At 33.7% G+C, this 24,959-nt stretch overlaps 1 protein-coding gene across 2 annotated transcripts in view; it reads right to left on the bottom strand.

The window, feature by feature from the left end:
- Positions 1 to 24,959, bottom strand: part of CSMD3 (CUB and Sushi multiple domains 3) — a 1,174,336-nt gene that overhangs the window by 632,554 nt on the left and 516,823 nt on the right. For both annotated transcript variants that reach the window (XM_072734033.1, XM_072734032.1), the window contains one exon: positions 14,399 to 14,523. In XM_072734033.1, coding sequence (XP_072590134.1) covers positions 14,399 to 14,523 — 125 coding nt within the window. The remainder of the gene's footprint in view (positions 1 to 14,398; positions 14,524 to 24,959) is intronic.

The following is a 24,959-nucleotide window of genomic DNA, read 5'->3' as shown; positions in this document are numbered from 1 at the left end:
CCACAGACACAGTTGAGTCAGGATTTAAATAGTACAGTAAAATAAATAAATAAATAAATAAATAAATAAATAAATAAATAATCCTACCTAATGAGGCTAAAAGTCTTATATAAGCTGAAACTGGGAGTTGATCTTTTTCTCAAGAAACTTCATAAGAACCAAAGCTATGTGAACCTTTGGAAAGTTTTACTGATATTCATCATGTCCATGGGTTGTATATTTTGTACTTCTCTATTTTGGGTTCTTTAACTCTGTGGAGAGTGAAAAAATGAACTTTGAAATCGTACACATCGAAATTTGAATCCTGGTTCCTAGCACTTAAGAGGTGTGCTTTCTCAAGCAATTTATTTGATATACTTTCACCTACAAAAGGCAAAATTATTGCATAATAGATAATATATATGGTCAGCCAAATTCCTCTGAGAGGGAGGAAATTAAAGATACTGATATATATTATCACCATAAATACACAATGGAGGAGAAGGTGGTTCTTGAATCCAAGCATTTTCTTTTCTCTAAAGGGACATATTAGGAGGTAATATAGGGTATAGTGATACTTAGCTTTCTGGAGCAAGAAATAAAGTTGAAAAGAAGTTCGGGGGCAATAGTTGGAAGTGCCAAAATACCACGTTAAGAAATTTTGAACAGTTAATAGTGGATTATTTGCATAACGGGAGGCATATTGACAGTGTTTTGTTTTTATTTATTATCATTATTATTTAAATCAGAGTACTCTAGTAGTGCTATGTGGAGCAAATGTGATAAAAGAGAAGCTAGAGGCAAGAACAATTAGGGAATGATTGCAATTACACACCCCAAACCAGCATCTTCCAAAATGTGTAGCCCAGATCAGTATTTTCTGAGAGCCCATGTTAGACACTACATTTCTACTTCTAAAGATAAACAAAAACCTGGAATATTAAAAATTCTGACAAGTTCTGTAGTTTAACATAACAAATCATTGGTTTGTCTGAAACCTTTTCTATGTGCTTATTATTAATATTCAAAGATAACTTTAGGAAATACTAGCCTACATTATAATAATTATATATAATTATATGTATAATTGCTTTCCTTATTTCATATAAATAAAATCATTTTGTTTAATTATTTTTTTAGCATATTTTACATTTCTAACCCTTCTTGGCTTTAGACAGCCTGGCAGGGTTCTTACAAATATTAAATATTCAATATTCAATGCTGGTCATACGCCCATCTATCCATGATCTGCACTTGTCTTTTTAAAATCAGAGCTCCTCTGCCCTGTCTCTGTATTGCCACTTCAGCGTCCCTAGATGTCCTTCCCTACATTTATTCTTTTTTGACTCTAGTCCTCAGCTCCAGAAAATCATACTGAGCTGTAATATCTTTACAGGTTTGTAAGTAAATTTCAATATCTCTCTTAACAATTTGCTTGAAATTGGTGTTTTTCATTATAAATATACTGATAATCTCCACTATTTCCTTCTTTAGTGATTATAATTTCTAAAATGAGCTACTCCTATTCCTCCCAGGTTTTAACTTTACCAGGCAGTTAAGCTTAACCGGGGGCTGGAGACATGGGGCACCTCATATTCACATCAGCCAGTCCTGTCATTGCTTCCTAACAGATGAAATAATTAAAAGAACAAGAAAAGAAAAAGTCAAATGTGGCCTTTGGTGTTCATAGCTCAGAATGAATGCTGCTTTATTTAATTAATACATGGTTTTATGGTTATGAAAATGGAAAAAACTGGAGTCCTTTTGTGAAGACCTCACAAAACATTTTTTAACAACATAGTCTTTATGATTTAATTTTATTTGTAAATTACTCTAAATAGGTAGGAAAAATACCATATTTGAAAGAAAAAATACCATTCTGAAAGAAACTTTATGCAGAAAAGAACAAAAGAAATGTAAACAATGGTAAATGGGAAGCTTTTCAGAAGGCACTCCTAATCATCTTATAGAAAGCCACATTTGATCTATGAGGAAGCAGATCTAGAAAAGCGTTAAAATGCTTCTCATTTCTTTTGACTTCTGTTTTTGATATCTAACTATTTTGTTGCCTTTCCTTTTTCTCTTAGAATTTGGTGGAATTATGGAGGAAGATGTGAGATATGTTAATGGTTATTAAAAGGTAACAATGTCATAACACTCAAGGTATTTATTTTCAGAATAAATATATAACTGCAGTCCCTGTTAAACATAAATATTTATCCTTCAAAAGTTGAAAGAGAAGCTTATCCAAGACCAATAAAATGACCATGAACTTTTATTAACTTTGTTTATTTATGTATTTATGTATGTATGTATGTATGTGTGTGTGTGTGTATGTATGTACGTATATATGTATTTAATGAGGGTGGAGAGGGGCTGAGGGATAGGGAATAGAGAATCTGAAGCAGGATCCATGCCCAGTATGGAGTCCAACTAGGGGCTCAGTTTAACAACCCTGAGGTCATGACCCTGAGACCTTAGCTGAAATCAAGAGTTGGATGCTTAACTGACTGAGCCACCCAGGTGCCCTGGACTTTCATTGACTTTAAATAGGCTTAGAACAGGGATGCCTGGGTGGCTCAGTGGTTGAGTATCAGCTTTCTGTTCAGGGCATAATCTGGGGTATTAGGATCAAGTTCTGCATCAAGTTCACCGGAGGGAACCTGCTTCTGCCAATGCCTCTACCTCTTTCTCTGTGTCTCTCATGAATAAATAAATAAAATCTTTAATAAATAAATAGGGATGCCTTGATGGCTCAGAAGTTGAGCAGTCTGACTTTGGCTCAGGGCATGATCCCAGTTCCTGGGATGGAGTCCTGAATCAGGATCCCCTGCAGGGAGCCTGCTTCTCCCTCTGCATATGTCTCTCCCTCTCTCTGTGTCTCTCATGAATGAATGGATGGATGGATGAATAAATAAACAAACAAACAAACAAATAAATAAATATAAAAATAAATAAATAAATACATAAATAAAATCTTTAAAAAATAAATAAATACATAAATAGGCTTAGAATTTCATGAAATCATCCAAGATGTCTTTTTAACTTGTGTGAGAAATATGAGTAGTGAAATAGCACTCAGCAAGAAAGTCATAAATATTGACCCCAATTATATAATAGAAATGTAAATTTTGAAATAAGTATTTTTTAAATAAAATATATTTAATAAGCCAGTATAGCAAGTGCTGCATGAATTGTATAATCAATGGACAACAAGGAAAGGAGGTACAAAGGTAATCTACGTGTTGAAATGTTGGCACTTATGACAAACTTTAAAAATAATTCATATTTCATAAAATCAGTGTTATTTAATTTTCTTCTCAAAATTATTTCTATGCTACAAACCTACATGTGCCTTGCCTTGTTTCCTTGGAATAAATAAGCTAAACCTGTCTGAAATGGACGGCAGGAGTGCAAATGAGGTGCAACTCATTCAGTTGTGACCCCATTTCATTTCTTCCCAAGAAATATTTATCTCAAAAGTAAATCAGTGCCATTTCCAGCTGGTAATACATGATAAGTATGAAAATGAATCCATCTTTGACATTTAACATGCAAATTTGTATTGCTCTCATATCTAGATGCGTCCAGTAAGAAGAGGAATTGATGAGCTGCTGCTTTTCCCTGGTGACCTGAATGCATCAAACTTCGACTTTGCCACTCTATAGAACAGGAATATGATATGTGTAACTAAATGTTCCAAACAGCCTGCCAGTGAGTATATTACTCCTTGGGAAGGAGGGAGACACTCCCTACAAAAACAGAGTATCATTTCAAGCTATGCTTTGATCCTCAATGCAGTCAAATTGATCAATTTACCTCAGAGGGGATAAATGAACTGAATTATCTAATCCTCTAGAGACTTTCATTTAATTGATGTGGGTTGGGACCCGGGCATGGGTTTTTCTTTCTAAAGCTCTCCAGGTGATTGTAATGTGCAGCAAGGATGAGGACCACGGGGTTAAATGAGACCCTCAGGATACGATCCTGTTTCTCAGAGGCTGACTGCAGACCCCCAGTCATATTTCTCAGAGGCTGATTGCAGACCCCCTTTTACATATTCTGCTGACCCCCTTTCCCCAGCTCTCTCTATTTCTATCAATTTCATCTTCAGTTCCATCCTACTTAATCACAGAACTTCTGGATTTCTTCCTTTCCTTAGATAACTTCATCTACTTTACAGACAAAAAATGGGTGAAGAAGAAGAGCTCTATTTGAGAATGATGTCTTCTTCTGTAAAATTATCTGTACCTTCATTGATTCCTTCCTCACAGTCTCTCCGCTGGGAGGAGAGGGTGGGTGAACTCCCATCCAAGCTCAATTCAATCTCTCCTATTCTGAATGCCAGACCCTTCACATTCAGGAACAGTATCTTCCAATTGGCCCAGATCTCACCCGTATCTTCAACCTCTCATACACACCAGAGCCATGTCCTCATTATTTAAACCTCTCATATCTTCAAAACAGCCTTTCCCTAATTGCATGCTCCTCTCTACTAACCTAGCTCTTGCCTTTGCTTCACAGTTAAGTTTCTGCTTTTCACTTCAAGCCTCAATTTTCTCACCTCATTACTCCCCAACTATAACCATGTATCTTCCACATTAACAATTCCGATGAAAATGGTTTTACCAAGGTCACTTGGTATCTTCTTGGCTGTTGAACTCAATGAGTCCTTATTTTTCTCCATAACTTTGCAGCATTTAACAATGTTGAGCACACTTAAGTTATACAATATCTCCTCACTGGGGTGTTACAACACCATTCTGTTCTGTTATCTATCTCTGCTTCCAGCTACTTCTTTTTTAGTCTCTGTCACAGTCTCAAACTTCCTCCTTTTATACCTTCTATATTGATATCCATTCAAATCTGCTTCTCTTCTAACCCGTTCTCTGCATTTCTCTTATCACTGACACAATCAAAAGTCAAACTGGACACCTTGCCTTCATTCATATTCCATTTTCTATAACACAGTGTGCCCTAATATTTTATGCCTTTTCCCATAGTAGTTCCCTCTATCTGATGTACCCTTCATAACCATTTCCTTAGCCTCGTTTACTACATCTTCAAGATTCAGCTCAGCTTCTTCCTCCTGTTGGAAACCTTCTCTGTCAACCCCACAACACCTTTTACATATTCTAGCATTCTAGTTTATGATAAATTATTGTAATTGTGTATTAACTTTGGGATCTTCTCTTGCACCTCACCATTGTGAGTAGATTCATTACAAGTAGAGATTTTGCCTTAGTTTTCTTTTCATCCCTAGCACTTACCCCAGTGTCTGAGTGGAACATAATTATCACTGAATAAATACTTGTTCAATGCATTAAATTAATAAGTAAACTTTTAGAAAAATAATAAAAGCAAAAAACTCTCCTTGTTTATGCACCCAAAACCCAATATTTACCTTGTCATTGGCATATAGGACTCTTCAAAATAAGATCCATTTAACCAATATATCTACATTTTTCTCACGTTCAATAAACTTATGCTTTTCCATATTTCATTCATCAGTGTCTTGCTTTCTTTCTAGTATAGGTCTTTTTCATAACCCTGCAGCTTTATGTATAGTTTTCTGTCTACAGGTCTGTCTGCCTGCCTTTCCTTCTTAAATCCCTATTCAGTTTTTTAAAATCAAATTTTTAAAAAATATTTTATTTATTTATTCATCACACATACACACACACACACACACACACACACAGAGGCAGAGACACAGGCAGAGGGAGAAGCAGGCTCTCTGCAAGAAGCCAGATGTGGGACCCAGTATCGGATCCTAAGATCATGCCTTGAGCTGAAGACAGATGCTCAACCATTGAGCCACCCAGACGTCCCAATTTTCTGGACTTTTCTAAGCAGAGTGGTTGTTTACCCTCAAAGAATGTAAAGCACTGTGTCTATTCATCTGTAATGTCTGTTACTGTGATGCATGGTGACACACATTACTGTTGTGTCTTTCCCACTAGAGCACCAATCTTGACAGAAAGATAATTTCTAACTCATTTTCTCCTTTTATCTAAAAAATATTTAGCACTCAAATATCAATGTTGTCAAAAAATGAATGACTTTGAAAATGAAGAAATAATGCAGTCATGTTCAGCTGGAAGAGAAAGTGACTAGGTGATATATTCATGGTCTATGGAATTTATTTCCCAAGGGTTAACATTCTTTTTTGTCTTCTGTCCTTTCTTTGTTTTGAATTGTCTTTATGATATAAACATCGTCTGTGCAACCACACCTCTTTGCTTTAGGGATGTTTTCTGGTTGTTTCTTTTGAATGTACTGTTTTCAAAGAGACTGTAAATTCCTCAAGGGCATGATTTGTTCAATTCTATTCTGTGCTTCTTACGTTGTGTCTAGCAGAGTGAAAAACAAAACATTCATTCAATCAAGTATCTGGGAGGGTGTCTGCCATGTGTCAGGCATGGCTACTTGTTGGGAATGCTGTTGCTATAAACGTAGATCCAGAAAATTTACTGTCAGACTAGCTAAACAGTAGAACATAGGTTATGCCTTAATACAAGGAAAGGTTTGCCAAAATGTGATAAATTCTGTATGTTCATAACAAGGGTAAAATCCAGGATTCTTTAAATTTCAAATAAACTCAATTTAAATATTGAAAAATTTCCCCTCTTCATCAATCCTACCTCTGTGTATTTTGCCTATACTTCTTGTTTCCTATTTGGTGTATATGTCTTTCCAAGGTCTGCACATTTTTTGTTTCACATTGTATCTTTTACTTTGCATGGTACAATTCTCTATTTTGAGTGCATATAAAAAGTGTCAGACATCCTAGTGATCATACAATGATAATTTTATCTACCAATTCTCCTGTCCAAAAGTAGTTATCCTGCTATTTTAAAGCAGAAGTTAGTTTGCGCTATAGAGGAGCTTAGTAAGGGAGTCCCTCACTCCGCCATTTTTACTTCTTTCATCTTTTTATATGATCAAAATTAGTGGAAAGGGTAGTAAGTCATCACAGATCTTCCAGGTACTTTGTGATCATAGCACATCCTGTCAAAAAAAAGGAAATAGGCTTTCTACATTAGAGGGGAATTTGGAGGAATCTTACAGATTTATTGTAAAAAACACAAAAAAATCATTTCACTTTAACAATTCTTTGAAATTCCCTTTAACATAAGTAGTTTCTCCTGTAAATTTTGAATTCCTGTGCTGATTTCACTAGTTTACAATTTGTTCATCCTTGCATAAAAATAACACATTTCGGGTTTTTCCTTGGTTTTTCAGCTAAAACATTCATTGTTTATTAGGTTATTATTTCCTTAGTCATTTGTGCCTTGTTCCTTGCATAGTCCCTTTCATTCCATTAAGTTTCAAATACTCAGGACTTTAAAATTATGTGTGCTAAAAATGAAAGAGATGTTTCCTGTTTACTTTCTCTCCCAACTTACCTAAAATTGTTCTTATCTTTTGTCCTTATTTTTAATAATATATTTATTTTCCATTCAAAAACTCTCAAAACTATAGCCCTTAGAATACCAAGACCAAGAATCACATTGTAATCGACCTTATTTTTCTAAGGATACATTATTTAAAATGGACATGTTATACAAGTACAGTTAATAGGATGGCAATGTATGAACATAAATAATCCTTTAACTTAAAATAAAATTACATTTTTAATAGTGAATGAAATATAAAAGATCCACAGATTCTAAACTACTTTGAAACAATTCAATGACTGGTAACTGCAGTTCTATCACTAAGTAAAAACAACATTTGTTTATTTAAGCTGCCGCCTAAAACATAATACAATAAAGCACAGTAATATTCTGTTAGCAATCGTTTATCAGATTTCCTCTTCTTCTTCTTCTTCTTCTTCTTCTTCTTCTTCTTCTTCTTCTTCTTCTTCTTCTTCTTCTTCTTCTTCTTCTCCATCACCATCATCTGCTTTGTGCTAGGAACTGAGACAAACACTTGGCCAGCAAAAGTAAAAGGGAACACTGCTATAGACCAAATATTTGTGTCCCCCCAAAATAATTTATATGTTGAATCCTGACCTCAGTGTGACCATATTAGAAGGAAGAGACTCTAGGAGATGATTAGTTGGAAAGGGCACAGCCTTCATCATTGGGATTAGTGATGTTATAAAACAGATCCAAGAGAGATTCCTCCCCTTTCCAACATGTAAGGTTACAGTTTGAAGGCTACACTAAGGAAGCTGGTACTGAGCAGACACCATCTGAGACTTCACCATCTCCAGAACTGTGAAATAAATGTTTGTTGTTTAGAAGCCATTCAGTTTATGGTATTTGTATTATACCTGCCAGAATGGACCAAATCAAACATTTAAGTAGGAATAACCTTAACATGTTCTAAATTTAGAAAATCAGTAATTGTACTTAAGGATATTTAGAATTTACAACTAGAAGTAGTCCATAGTAATCACCAAAAAAAGCAAATGAAAGCCCGGAAAATGTTACATAAGACAAGCAAGGTCATATAGGGAAATGGGAGAGTCATCTAGGGAATGGGAGAGTGGTAATAGAAACTATGATAACTATGGAGACCACCCGCCCCCTCCCCCACTATATAGCAAAACAGAATCATTTATTTGCTAACTATTTGCATATATTTCTAATAAATTTGTGAGGTAGGCAAGATGTGTAGAATGTATTTATGAATAATATTTGGAAGGGCACTATTGAAATGCAAAATTTCTAATTGTTTGGGTAGCTTTGAATTTTAAATGATATACATAAATTCATCACTATCATCTGCATCACATAACATTTAAATGACATCTTATCATTAAAATATATTCATTGTGAGAGCTCAGTAAAATGTATTTGCTTATCAAAATTATATAATAAATTTGAAACTATTATTTTTAGGATAAAAAGACCATCAAGAAACATGAGTGTATGATAAATATCCATAACTAAACCATCTGTCTATCTTCTTCACCATATGTCACTCTATTAATTGCTAATATCACCCTTATTATGCATCATCTCATCTGTAACATTATTCCATGAAACTAAGAAGGCATTAATAACAGCTAAAGACAAACACCTGCTATATATGTTTCTGGTTGATAAATTTCAGCAGGTTTTGGTTTGCTCTTGGGCAAAATTTTCTAATTGCTTTTACATAACAGGAAGCCTTCCATCAGGGCAACTTTTTTTGGTTATAATCAGCACATTACTATCTTTTTAAACTGTTTGTTATAATTATGTCTCCCCACAATATTTGTTCAAAATGTTTATTTAGCAACTATCATATGCACAAAAATATAATAGTCATTGGACTAAACACTGTGAAGAAGAATAAAATTCAAATAGGAACCTGGAACATATGTGACAGAAATTTGAAAACTGTAAGATCAGGATCCCTGGGTGGTGCAGCGGTTTGGTGCCTGCCTTTGGCCCAGGGCGCGATCCTGGAGACCAGGGATCGAGTCCCACGTCGGGCTCCCGGTGCATGGAGCCTGCTTCTCCCTCTGCCTGTGTCTCTGCCTCTCTCACTCTCTCTCTGTGTGACTATCATAAATAAATAAAAATTAAAAAAAAATGAAAACTGTAAGATCTCCAAGGCCCTTAATAAATATTCGTTCATGATGGTCATGACCCTTAGGTTTGGTCAGAGCAATTAGCTATTGAATAAATTGTAATACCCAATTTTTTCCTTTTGTATATGAAGAAAGAAATTGAATCTCATTATGGTCCTTCTTCCACGTAAAATCAAAGGTAATAGATGGATAACCCATATTGGTAACTGTCCTCCTCTTTCAATATTCGAAAGAGATCCAATGAAAATTCAAGCACTTCAGAAGTGTTATTTCATTCTTTCTGAGGTGGTTTTGGTTGAAGGAGCAAGTCTATTGCTCATAAAATGGTGAGGAGTCAATGCCAAAGAGAAAGGAATTAATGTTAAATTGTGTGGCCAAGATAGTAAATGTGAATTAAGGTTAAAGAAGGCATGGTAAACGATAATTGAAAAAGAAAAGAAGTTTTGAAGGAGGCAAAGGGTGAGTAAGACTTTGAAAGGTGAGCAGAATATGCTTAACAGGTATTTTTCATTCAGGACAAGTCACACATGTATGAAAATTAGGACAGTGATGTTCAGTATTGAGATGCTGGAATAAACTTCTGGTGAGAGTTAAAGAAATAACTGGATGGTAACAAATCATGGGTGATTTTGGAAATCAAATGAGTTAACTATTAGCAGTGGCACACCTACCATTACCCTTCTATCCATTAAGGGTTTCTGCTTCAGCAACCATATACTTGGCACTTTTATATGGATTACTTCATTGCATCCTCATGGAAATTCTTAACTCCCTGTGGAGTAGGTCCTCATGTATTGGAAGTCTTCCTTATAGATAAGAAATCTGATAATTATGAAGGGGTATATTACTTAAGTAGAAGATCTAAGATTTGAATTGGCATAGTCTGAGTTCATATTCTTGACTGTCTCATTATACTGGCTCACAGTATGAAGTTGAGAAATAAAACGGGGCCTTTGAACTTTACTGGGACACAACAAATGTGAGATTTTGATGGCAATTAGCCTGCCAGTAATATGTATGATAAACTATAGTCCAAAGAAAAAGATATGAGTCAATTGTAGTATATATACTATAGGATAATGATGGCAGGAATGAAAGTTTTAGGATGCTTCAAAAAAAAAAAAAGCTTAAAGGAGGAGTTATAGAACATAACCCTTCTAAACTTAGCTCACTTTGTATTATTTCATATACCTAACCAAACTGGAATGCCCATCCTCCCCCACCTTGTTCCCCAGATATGACAATTCGTTTTGTGATTACACTCCTGACATATCCTCTATATTTGGAATGTTTTCCAAATTCCCATGTTGAGATCCAAAACAATTTCCAAGTTTTGCTCTTCCATCTCACTGTCTGACCATCTCCAAACATGGAAATTATCCTCCTCATCTGAATTTTGCAGAGAATTGTACCTCTGTTGTAAACAACACAGTCTGCTATGTGTTACCTAGTTTTATGTTTATAGCTTATAAATAATACAAAATAATTAAAACCACTACATACTGTGTATCACACATAGTATTAATTTGGCATCTCTACCAATGTTCATTAATGTTTGTGGAATCCAAAATAAGTAATTATATTAATAACTGCATATGCAAATAATTGAATAAAGGAATTAAAATATGGCTCCCTGAGTTTCACCTGTTTCCAGTCCTTTTTTTTGCCTTTTTAAATAATTTTTCCTTAGTTACCCCCTTACATTATTCTCATGAATGGTTCATGCCCTTGTGCCGTGACGGGTAAAAACTGGTTATTTGGACCATCCAAATAAATACTGATGGAAAATCAGTCAAAATCTGTGACTAATCTATGCATAGTAACTAACTTTAATACTTTCTAGTCAACAAATTATCAATTCTCAAAAAATGTTCTTTGAACATCATGAATATCTAAAATAAACATTCTATATATTATTTTAGTGCATAAGCCTTTTTATTTACATAAACTCCAGCTTTTGGATATCTACTGCATTTGCAACAAAAGAATAATTGTATCCATAACTGTAAACTGACAAATATCTCATTTATGTATCCCATTTAGGGAATAAAAATTATTGTCTGAGTTTGTGTAAAATCCATTAATATTAATTTCTAAATTGCTCTTTTTCTTTTAATTCATAATTTGCTACTTGTGTGAACTTTCAGTCTCTTTAAAATCACCATTTCTTGATTGCTCAACCATGCAATACATAGACAGCAGCTATATTAATAACCTCTCAAAGGTGTAGTGCACTGATACTGCTATTTATGCTGCTGTCTGGAAAAAAGCATATTTATTCTGTCCAAGCACCCATGAGACATGAAAACTATTCTTTGTTCAGACTCACTGTGGATAGTCATTTTAAAACTTCAATTACTATTTCAGCATGTTCCTTCCATTACTGTTTCCAGCACCACAGCCAGTAATTTCTAATAGCCAAATGTACTTTATAAACCGTACACACATATGCTTGCATGCAAGGAATGAATAAAGCTATGTATAAATGATTATTATCTGCAGAAAAGATGTAAAATTTAGATGAAAAAATTATCAATACATGAATCTTGAACACGCACATATTATGCCTCCCAGCAAATATATATGACTACATGTAGATAGACAGATATAGATATATATTATCATGCATCTTGGAATCAAAGAAAAATAATCATTCATTAATTTTCAACAAATATTTCTTGAGATTTAAGCCAGTACAGAGCTGCTCTTAGTGCTATAGGGTTTGTAAAACATAACAAAATATTCTAACATTATTTTTGCCTTTACAATTTATAATCATAATAAATATGATTCATTCTTTTTATTGAAATGAGAGTCTTGAATGGAAAAAGATGGTTTATAGTCTCAATCTTACTTTATGTAGATCTTAAATTCCATGATCTAGCCATAACTTTTCTTCTTGTGTGAGATTTTGTTTTTGCATTAACATTAATCTTTTTTCTTGAATCTACTGTCTATTTTTTCATTCTTTCTTGCCATCAAAAAGTGCACATATCTAATTTATGAGAAATCGAAGCAGGGTACTTGGATCACACCATTTGAAACCATGATTTTCACTATGTAGTCCCTTATAACTATAATTTGTCTCGAGTGAGGACATCATAAAAAAATCAACCTAATACAGTTTACTGTTCTATTCATTGCTGAAACATTGATGAAAGTTACTCCCACAATATCTATCATTGAGTGTCTACTTTATAAAAAAAACAAAACAAAACAAACAAACAAAAACAATGCAAGGCATTTCAGACCTCAAAGCCAGGAGAAAGTTTGTTTTTTTCTATGTCATTTTTATACTCGTATTTCTTAGACCATGGTTTTTTGTGTAAATGGTCAGGTTTCCCTGTTTATTCAGCAGCTGTCATATTTAAGTCTAACATTCTTAAAAGTTGTCCACTAATTTTTATGTAAACTTTTGTTTAGGATCATGTAACTATTTTGCCTTTATTATTCCCATTTCACTATTTATTTCGAATGTTATTGCACTATATGTCATTTTGTAAGTCTTTGAAAATGAGACAGGTAATGAGTACACATCTAATCTACCTTAACAGAAAAGTTTTACTTAAATCTGAGAAACATCTGGATTCTCTCTTCTTATTATTCTGGGTTGCCATTGCCAAGTGAGTGAAATATACATGTTGCTTTCATTCTATCATTTTCTATTCTCTCACTAATGTTCTGAAATCTGACTTTTCTCCCCATTCTATGAAGTCTTAAGGATTTTGCCATTTTCCAAGTATTTGAGCTTTGGAAAGTGAGTATCTCCTTATGCCTTATTTTTCCATTTCTAAAATGAGGATAATAATGTCTCAATCAATTTGTTTTCAGGATTAAATAAAACAGAATATATTCAGTGGTTAGCCCTTTGCCTGCCACAGAGGATGGTCTAAGAATGTTGCCAATGATGATAATGTTGCAATAACTGGATAATCTTCCATACAATTCCATTTTTCAGTTTCTTCATACTTATTAACAGCCTAAGATTTTTCTAATCTCATGGGCTCATCTTTGAACATCATCTTTGATTCCTTTTTTATCACTTTCTGTTTCTATATCCAGCCAGTTGTCAAATACTTTGTCTTTTTCCCTCTACAGTAAACTCTCAAATCTGCTTCTTCTCTATACCCCAGATAACACCCTTATTACACCTGAGGGGAATCTACAGAGTGTATTGATCAGTGAAAATGTTCCCTGAGGGTGAAGAAGGGCTAATGAAATTCTGAGTACTAAGACACTGAATGAAATGTGCAGAGATGCCATTATTAAAAATAACAACAACAAAGAAGCAATTAAGAGTGCCAGTAAGCCAAGACAAGGTGTTTTCAAACATAGCTTAATAAAGTTTAGACAATAGGGGCTTTACTTAATATATATGGAAATATTTAATTTGTAGAAAGGTGGTCAGAGTAAATCTTATCTGCAATTACTGGTAATATGGGAAGCCAGAGAGTACTCATGGATTTGTCTTGTTTAAATTAACTGACTACAGAGCTGTGTTCCACCTCCACTGACATCAACATTGCTACTACTGAACACATAAGCAATTAAAATGGCAAATCATTCAGACAGAGATAAAATTATGGTTAAAAATAAGGACGTATCAGTGCCTACACAGGGTAATTTGTCATTAAAAATGCCAACAAAGTCATCAGTGCCTTGTATTGCCTGCTTATATTATTATTGGTATGTTGGGTACTCTTTGGGAACCTAACAGCAGTTCACGCATCAGAGATTTTCAACAATATTGCTATGTACACGGATTGAGTATTTCCTTAAAGACTGTATTACAGCTCAAAGATTTAATTGAAATTTATGTTCAATAGGCTAAAGTGCACACTATTAAAATGTTGTTAAGAGAGCATTTTGATTTTAAAGGTTTTTCTTTACCTTTACACACAGGCCTGTGGTCACTCCAAGCAGCAAAGACCTCAGCTATCCGTTGACAGGTGATGCTCTTAGCACCCTGTAGGACGTAATCTTCATCACAAGAGAATTGCACAGATGATCCAAGGCTAAGATCAAACAGGATTGGACAAAAACAGGATTAGAAGAATACAACATAATGATTAGTTCCACTTCTACTGGTAATATTCAATAGGTCAAAAATGTTCCATAGTGGCAAAAAGTACCTTTCTACTGGGGGGGGGATATATATATATTTATAATTTGTATATAATTTGTGCAAATATATAATAAAATTCAAAAGCATATGAATCTCTTGTAAGTCAGTAACATGCAGATGTTGGTAGGAGCTACATAGACTGTCATCAAATTTATTTATCTTAGTTGTAGAAGCCAAGGTGAAGTAATTGACTAAATCTCCAACCCTAAGTAGGTGGTAAACAGGAAGCAAAAGGTGATCTTCTTGAGTTGAGTCTCAGCACTTATATTCATTGAGGTATTTTTCTCGCAAGTATTTTTATGTGTATTTATTTGGATCAGTATTTGTACATCAACTGATCAATAAATAAATATTTAGGGCTGCAAAATTATGTTGATTGTTTTTTCATATAAAATTCATCCATCATTTATTATTTAACCTACTACAATTTGGATTTTGCTTCCCTTTCCACTGAAAGGGAAGTTTTTAAATGATCATTTTTTAAAAATAATTTCTAAGGGTCATGGATGCTTGCTGAAAGAAAAAAAAAAAAAGAAAAGAAAAAACCTGACCATACATTTTCTTTCTTAAAATCCTTGAACAGCAACTCACCAGAAAAAAATAAATAAAATCCAATTTCCTTTATATACCATACAAAACCTTCCAGCAATAAGTCTGGCCAATTTCTCCACCTCATCCCAGTGCCACATGTGAACTGCATGAGCTCCTTGCATGGAGCCTGCTTCTCCCTCTGCCTATATCTCTGCCTCTCTTTCTCTGTGTCTCTTATGAATAAATACAATCTTTTAAAAAATAAAGTCTTATTGAGCACAAATATGCTTTCATTTACATATTATATATGGCTGTTTACATGCTACAGTGTCAGACTTGAGTAGTTGCAATGGAGACTGGTTTACAAACTATGAAATACTGACTATCTAACCCATTATAGAAAAAGCTGGCCAACATATTATTTAGGCTAAAGATGACAAAAAATCTGAATTAGATATGACAAAGAACAGAAAGGTTTAACGTAGGAAAAAGTCTGTAGGTTTTAGAATCTACTCTCCTCTGGAGGCATCTTTTTTTTCTCTCATTATTTCTGTTTACAAAGGGAGGAATGTGACCTGGCACAGTCACCATGGAAAACAGGAGGGAGCTTCCTCAAGAAATTAAAAATAGAATTACCATACCTAGTAATTCCATGGAGTATTTACACAAAGAAAACAAAAACACTAACTCAAAAATATATATGCACCCCTATGATTATTGCAGCATAATTTACAATAGCAAGCTATAGAAGCAACCTGGGTGCCCATAATAAACAAATAGATAAGGAAGTTGTGTTATATATACAATGAAATATTACACAGCCATAAAAAAGATGAGACTGTGCCATTTGCAACAACATGAATGTAATTACAGGGTATTAGGCTAGGTGAAATAAGTCAGACAGAGAAAGGCAAATACCATGATTTCACTCATATGTGGAAAATAAAAAAATGAATAAACAAAGAATGGGACCTAAAAATACAAAAAAACTGATGGATTCCAGAGGACAGATGATTAGGAGGATGGGCAAAATGGGTATAGGGGAGTGGGAGATACATGGTTCCAGTTATGGGATGAATAAAATGCAAGAATAAAAGGCACAACATAAGGAATAAGTAGTAATAATTGTAATAGTAGCGTATGGTGACAGATGGTGGCTACACTAGAGAAGTTGTACCACTATGTTATATACTGAAACTAATGTAACACTGTCTGTCAACCTACACTCAAATACTGAAAAGTGGTTCTTTTAAATATAAAACACACTCAGAAAAGTGTACAAAACAAAATACACAGCTCAATGAATTCTCATGAATTAAATGGCCATACAATTAAGAAATAAATGATTAGGATAACTTGAATGGGGGATCCTAATGATTCCAAGATTGATTTAGACTGCTCTATAGCCTGAGCAGCCTCACAAGTTTACCTAACAGCCAATCTTTGCCCTTTCTTACTTCCTCTTCTTAATCAATAAAAACTCTATCCTAGTTGAAGTTCAAAAATGTTGGGATTCATTCTTGCCTCATCTTTTTCTTTTACTTTCCACATCCACCTTGAGCAAATCCTGTTATCAAGACTTTCAAAATCAAGAACCTAGTATTTCTTACCCCTACAGTGTCACCACCTTGATCCAAGCTACCAGAGTTTCTCATCTATGTTATTGCCAATAGTCCTTTTGCCATGTGGATGCTTTCCTGTTTCTGTTCTTGACTCCCTGAAATCTATCCTTAAATAGCATCTGCAGCAATCATTTTAGAAGATTGCCCAAATTATGATTTTCCTCTGTGTTGAATCTTCTAATGCTTCCCCATTTCACTCAGAGCAAAGGCAGTGCCCTGACAATGGCCTGCCCATGCTAATTTTCAGAGCTCATTTCCTACCACTTTCTTCCTCAATCTCTACACTTTGGCTACACCAGCTTTCTTGCTCTGGCATGAAAATATAAATCATGTGCTTGCCTCAGGGTCTTTGCATTTACTCTTTTGTTAGTCTGGAAAATGCTTCCTCCATGAGTTCACAGCTCACTTCTGTTTTTCCTTCACATGTGAAATTATTTGTAAGATCCTCTTTGACTATTATTCTTCTAATCCATAAGATTCTTTCATGTTATTTCCTATACACTATCTGATGCATTATGTATTTGTCTACTCATTGTGCCTCTCATTCTACTTAAAAATCTCCAGGAACTTAGCTATCTTGTTTGCCAACCAGTCAAACATATCCCACTATATAGCAATGTATTAAGTGTGCATAGATATGTAATATATATATATATATATATATGTATATATATATATATATGTATATATATATATGAGAAAGAGAAAGAGACTGAATATTTTTACTATATATGTATAATAAAAAATATATATATATATATATCTTTAATAATGCAGAGAGATAATCTCAGATGCTTTATTCCAGAGATACCATATCTCTATAATTGGACAAATTATTCGTGGGTAGGATACTCTGAAGGTTATTAAATTGTTTAAAATCCACATGCACTCACCTCCTACCAGGGACCCATTTGCCATGTTCCAGAAACAGTGAAGAAAGTAATGTGAATGGAGTAAAGCAAATAAAGGAGACCAGTGTATGAAATTTAGTTAACGAGGTGATTTGAGATTAGATCATTAATGAATTTGTAGACAATAGTAAGGATTTTTACTTTTACTCTGAAAGAAAAGAGCAGTTCTTGTAAGAGTATGAGGTCAAGGAATGACGTTGCTACGTTATGTTGTAAAGTAATCATATGGGCTGCTAGGTAAAGAATACACTTTAAGGGAGCAAAAGTGAAAGAAAGCGTTTGGTTAGCAAACTATTGCAGTGATCCTTGCTCTTATGGAGATGATATGATAGTGACTTACACTCAAGAGGTTAGCGATTAGAAACCAGTGATAGATTTAAAAAATATATATTTTCTTACGAAAAGAAAGAAATAAATCTTATTTAAGTAGCAAGTGTTTGAGCTTGTTTTTTCTGATTACATCAAACTAATACACAGCTTGGAGACAGGCACTTTGTAATAATAAACACATAAGTGCTCTGTTACTATACCAAAGAGGACCAGTGATGAGCATTGAAGTTTCTACCCACTTTCTTATGAATTCAAAGTAACAATTCTAGTGAATACAACAGGGGACGTAGTTTAGAGCTGTGGTCAATAGTTTCAACTAAAGAGTCAGAGAGAAATTTCAGATCCCAACTCTTCTCTTATTCAAATTTACAGCTTTGAGAAGATAAAAATGTCTGAAAGTCTCAGCTTCCTCATCTGTTGTTATCATGTCATGAAATATCATTTATCAAGTACACAGTAACTCACATACAGAAGACTCAGTTATCCCCCTCAATCATGGAAATAGTTTGTTAATTCCTTCCCTACTATTGAAGGAAAGAATCTTTACTGGGCATCTGCAAATACTTCCTTTTTGGATCACAGCTACAATCTAATAGACTCTAGACCGAAAATATTAAACGATAAAACAACACAAAGAGGGCAGAGATCAGTGGAATAGGAAGACTCTTCAGAATAATCCAGGCCCAATAAAACCTAGAAAATGGATATCTTCAACAAATACACTGTTTTTTTAGCTTATGGACCGCTTTAATATTTGAGTCAAACTTAAAAAACTTAAAGCTGAGTTTCATTAAAAATATGTATTTCTGTGAAAGTATTGTTATACTAAAGATAAGTTGTATCCACTGTAATTTCTGTCACCACTAAAGAGACATCTGCCCTGACCAGCTACATAAACCCTTCACTTTGGTAGCTTACTCCGTCTGATAGAACATTACAAAATAAATGATAAATATTTTTTAATTTCAAAGTATGGAATCATCAAACATATGATATGCAATGACATAGCTGGAAAAACAGTGTTAATCTTCACCGTGATTATATTGGCTTGCATTTAAGCACTATCATCTTTTTGAAAATTGTAGTGTTTTAAAAAAACACACTATAATATCAAAGCTGTCAGTGAAAAAAATATGTGAATTTTTTAAAATATGTAATTTTCCTATTCTAACCCAAGAGAACTCATATAACTTTATTTATATATAAATAAAATATGAAGCAAATGCAGAGATTTGGAAGGCCCAATGATGGTGATTGGGTCAGAAAAAGAATATATGAAATAAGGGGGCAAAGAGTCTTGAGAGCTTTGCATTAAGAGTGAATGTGTATTTAAGGGTTTTGTTTTGTTATTTATTTATTTATTTATTTACTTATTTATTTATTTATTTTTGGTTAATGTAAAGGTCCAGAGAATTTTCTGACACATAGATAAATACCTCACTAAAGCAGGTGTATATTTTCAAAATTATCACTGTGTAAGTAGAAACTACCCAGGCATAAAGATTGACATAAAAATTAATGCATCTGCAAACCATTTCTGAAGAAAAAAATCAAAATACTGAGCATGCAGAAAATAACTATTATCAAAATGACCTCAATAATATCTGTTTAATATTTTTGAAAATTAAGTTATTCTCTAAATGTATTTAAATTAATAATTTCAAAAATGATTAATTGTGCATTAGAAAATCAGGTTATTTTTACCAAAATGTGATTTGGAATAGGAACTTTTTACAATATGATTTTTTTCTCTTTTAAAATTACAAAGTTATTTGGGATTGTTGTAGAATATTTTGAGAATAAAGATTAGGAAAAAAAGGGAAAATTATTTTAAGCTCTACACTGTTAACCTGTTTTTAATCTAATTCCAAAATTCCTATTCTTTTCTTATTCATGTTCATTCTCTTGTCCTTCCTTACTGTAAAAACAGAGTAATTGTGCCTCCTTATGTAAGGGCTATTTCTCTACCTGATTTAAAGCTTTTATTTTATTTTATTTTCTTAAAATTATATATTTGAAAGAGAGGAAGAGCACACACACATGCAGGGGGAGGGGCAGGCAGAGTGAGAAAAAGGCTCTCCACTGAGCAAGGCACCCGATGAAGGACTCAGTTCCAGGACCTTGAGATCATGACCTGAGCAGAAGGCAGACAGACACTTAACCAACTAAGCCACCGAGGTGTCCCTAACTACCTGATTTTAGATTCAGTAATGTCTCTCCTTTGTACCATCAGTTATTCTTTCTTTCTTAAATATTCTATATGTCATCTTAAGTTGGAAACAAAAGCAATAGCATTAAGCTACTTACTATAAATTTGTAGAAATTATATATATGTTCATACAATTTAAGGTGATGGTTAATTGCCTTGTTTTGAAAATATATTGTTTATGATTCTAAAATATATTGATAGGTTTTTTTTTCCAGATATCTTAAAATATTTTTAACTTATCTCAAAACTTTTCTTCAAAAGAAAAAAGAACGCCATGGTCTTTTTATATGTATTGCTCATCTATTTCATTGTCCTTGCAAAATTAATACCATTCCTTTCCAAAGATAGTATCAGCAGAACCAAGTCTATGCCAAATGCCAAGAAAATTCAATTTAGCATTCATACACTTTGATATTTTAGTCTTCTGCTTTACTGTCTTCTTTGCACTATGGTAATGATCAGTTTGGATACTGTCCCTGGCTTGTGCAATGCTGCAGTGTTAAAAGTCACTCACTACCTCAAGCAATATTGAAACCAAGTAACTACTCTCTGTCTCCCCAAACTTGGACTTCTGTGTTCATTTAAAGGAAACCTATAAGGTAATACTTCTGTGTTCTATAAGGTAATGGACTTCTGTGTTAATTTAAAGGAAACCTATAAGGTAATACCTGCCCCCACCTTCCAATACTTCATTACACTTCAGCCTAAATTCTATCCCTAGGAGTAAATCCTTCTTATGGTTTTATGCATTTACCTCTATGAAACAACACAATAGCTTGAGAAATGGAGGAATTCCAAATAGGACAATATCCTGGGAAAAGGAACAATCCCAAAAGAATAGTTTGTTCAGAAAGAAACACAAGACCACTAACTGAGCACATTAATGTGGATTTTCACATAAGAATATCTCTTCAAAAAAAAAAGTAAAAAGAGCAGCTCGTTATTAGTTAAATAGCTAACTAAACTAAAAGTAAAGCCATTAAAATGAGTTACAATTCTACACGTTGAGAGAAAAGGATAAGGGTGAAGCCCTTTCTTCAACTTCCAAAATTAACTGGGAACATCTCTTCAGATCAACTCTTCAAAATTTCTTCCTCGAAAGTCCTTGCTACTATACCAAATAAGATTTCAAAGTTTTAAAACTCAGTATAATTATTAAAAAATAACACTAAAAAATCTTATTTCTATCTTGATATTTATTTTCTTTTATTTTCCTTTCTTTTCTTTTTCTTTTCTTTTCCTTCTTTTCTTTCTTTTCTTTTCCTGGAGTTTAGGAGATAAATCCTTGCCAGTGTGTTCTTTCTTTCTTTCTTTCTTTCTTTCTTTCTTTCTTTCTTTCACATCTTGTAGTCAACATTCACTAGGTCAAGTTTTGTTTCTTGATTGAGAATGACTTTTTAATAGATTTTTAATCCTGGACTGGCTCAGTGGTTTTACATTACAAGTGAAGTATTGTATAGATCTCTAACTGTTATAAAGTAAGAGAGGGGCACATAGTAGGATAATGACATTCTTTGATCAAAAGAAAAATAAGGAACAAATTAGCAAATAGTGCTTTTGCAGGTTAGTAGTAAGAAAAGGGTGAGGAAGAACAAAATATTCAGAAAAATCACAATATACAATATACCTCAATGACAAAATTTATCTAAAAAGATGAACCAAAACTGTTGTACTGTGACAAAAATGTTTTATGAGACAAAGTTAAATTAAGAATAATAAACTTTTCAAATAGTATTCATTGAAAAGCTATAATAGATGTGGCACTAGTTTTGAAGCTATGCTCCTAGGAAAGTGGCTGATGCAATTAGAAATTAGAATTTCATTATAGAATCCCTGAAAACCAAAATGCAAAATAAAAATTAGTGACAAGGGACACCTGCATGGCTCAGTGGTTGAGCATCTGCCTTTGGCTCAGGGCATGATCCCGGGGTCCTGGGATCGAGTCCGACATCAGGCTTCCTGCAGGCAGCCTGCTTCTCCCTTTGCCTGTGTCTCTGCCTCTCTCTCTCTCTCTCTCTCTCTCTCTCTGTGTGTGTCTCTCATGAATGCATAAATGAAATCTTTAAAAAAGAATGAGTGACAAAAGTAAGGTCTAAAAAGCTTTAATGCTATGGTGTTAGGTTAGCAAGTTTACCAATCATTTCTACCACATGCTGTTTTGTATTTCACATGAAAGCATATCCATAAAATGTGCTTTGGATAGGCAGTGCCATACAGAAAGGCAAAGTTAACATTGCACTTTTAACTGTACCTACTTTAACTGTGCTATTATACTCCTCTTCCCCACATCCCTGCACTCATATCAGCTATGAACTATGTAATGCAATGAAGATAACCTTATTTAATTTTTCAGAGCTTACATTATTATTAAACTTTTAATATTGGTAACCAATTCAATGCAAGAAGTCCCCCAAGGGACTATGATTTTCTGTTTAAGAATAGCTGTCATAAAGGAATAAACCAACTGAAGTGGAGGTTTAAACAAAATCACATCTACCTCAAAGTAAGAACACATTCCAGAGGCATCAATGAATTGAACCTGGAATACACAGTTTTGTTTTGTTTTGTAATCTTAGAATACTTTTTAAAAAGAATATTAATAATTAATATTTGAATAGGGTATTCTAGTTTACAAAGCTCTTATCTGTATAAAATCCCATTTGATCTACTCTTGTAGCAGTTATCAATGTCATTTATCCTCTAGCCAAAGAAATAAAAAGCTACAAGAGTAATTCACAAGGAACTCTGTAAGTAATATTTAAAGTGCAAAGACTAACACAGAATGCAGCTATCTCATTGTTTGTGAAACACTTAATGCTTTATAGATTGGAAAGGCCACTTAGATTGAACACTGACTACCCACATTTAATATTTGTATTTTAAATCCTACATGGAGATGCTTACAATTAATAATAAATTATTGCAAATGTCAGTAATGCAAATTTGGCATATTAAGTCGCTACTGCCATGTTAGGCCTAGAATATGCAATAAACTCAATTTTACACATTCACTTTTACTAGCATTATGGCCCAATGAGGAAAAGTTTGAGCAGATTGGATTAAATGATCTCTAGGTGCATTCTAGCTGTAACAATCCATGAATCAATATGCTTCTTATTAAAGTAAAATGCCACAACAAATATACCTCAAATATTTCATTGTATTTTCATATAGTTATGCCTCTTTAATGATTAAAGAGTGTTTACCTTTAAGGTGTGGTGCGCTTAACTTTTAAATCATTCTAACATAATGACTGTGCTATAATGCAGTTCCTCTAATATATATATCATGAAAATTATATTTTCCTGATTAAACAACTGCAATTAATGCCTCCATTTACAGGGGAAAATATCTTTCCAGTAACAACAGAAACTAAAACCGAAATCAAGAACTTGTGATTTCATAAGCATTAGGCAAGTCTGTGTCACCTTTCTGAAGTCCAAAACAGGAACTGGAGAATACAGAGTGACACAGAAAATACCAGATCCCTCTGAGGTTTTGTTTGTTTGTTTCCCAGCTTTAAAATTCAGGAAAAGGGTAAAAATAAATATTGTAATAAAATACAAATAGTTATATAAAATATTATCAAGTAGTATATGGCAATAAAGAATATCTGTAATTCAAAATTTGGCTACGGAATTCTTTTAACTTTAAAAGAAAAATAAGTGCCAGGGATTTCTATGGGAATATGACACACAATAAATGGTTCCAAGTTTTCATTGCAGCTCTGCTACTTAACACAAATATATCTTACATGACTGTTAAGGAAGACAAGGTCTTGTTTCTTTCACCTTTTTCACTAACTCTCCATCAACTGCGAGGTCACTTGGAGACCACAAGGCACAAAACTAGAGAAATACAGAGTGTACCATGCTCTGATTCTCTGGATTGTAAATAGGAGAAGAGCTATGATTTCTGCACAAGTAGAAATGAATGAGTGAATCTACAACCTTAAAATGATTAACTATATTTGAGAAGTTAAACATAGAGTGATAAAATCATATTATTTCAGATATTTTAAAGAATTTAAAATTCTTTGATGGTCAGATTAGTTCCCAGTATGTCACACTACATGAGTTCCAAGAGTATGAACTAGTGAGAGGTTAAAAACAGTTGTGCCCTTGGAGTAAAAAGTTTGAAGCTAAAGAAAATCTAAAATCACCCCTACAGACAGCAGACAGGTATACAGAATTATGCTGAAGGGCTGGGAAGAATGGTAGGGACTTTTATGAAGCGCTGGGATATAAGCTAAAACCTGTAAGCTCGCAAAGGGAAAAATTATGTCTCATTCTTCCTTTTATCTCCTACATCTGGAGTCTAGCCCAGTGTCTGCTACTTAAGTACAAAGGAGGTAGTTGAGGTGTGAAAGAAAGGCTAGGGTAAGGCATACTAGTTTAGATGCAGAGCCAGGAGAGATTTGCTGATTTGCTAGCACTCTGCAATATAGTTACAAATACCATATTGTCTGTCTGGACTCTGACAATGGATGGAGAAGTAGGTGGTTCATGCAACAGGTCTTACTAAAATACAAAATAAAATGCCAGCATGTATTTTTTTGTACATTTTTCTGTCCTATCTTTTACTGCATAAAATTGCAGATCCTAAACTGTATTTAACATGTCAGGATGGGGTGCAGTGAACACAGAGGTGGCTGCGGTGGACATTTGCAATAATTTATTATTTTTTCACCTTTTAAAGTGTACAATTACTGGGTTTTACTATA

Source organism: Vulpes vulpes, chromosome 13 (assembly GCF_048418805.1).
Source record: "Vulpes vulpes isolate BD-2025 chromosome 13, VulVul3, whole genome shotgun sequence".
In the NCBI taxonomy this organism is placed as follows: Eukaryota; Metazoa; Chordata; class Mammalia; order Carnivora; family Canidae; genus Vulpes; species Vulpes vulpes.
Note: the sequence above shows the minus strand (reverse complement) of the source record. Positions and strands in the feature narration are given on the sequence as shown.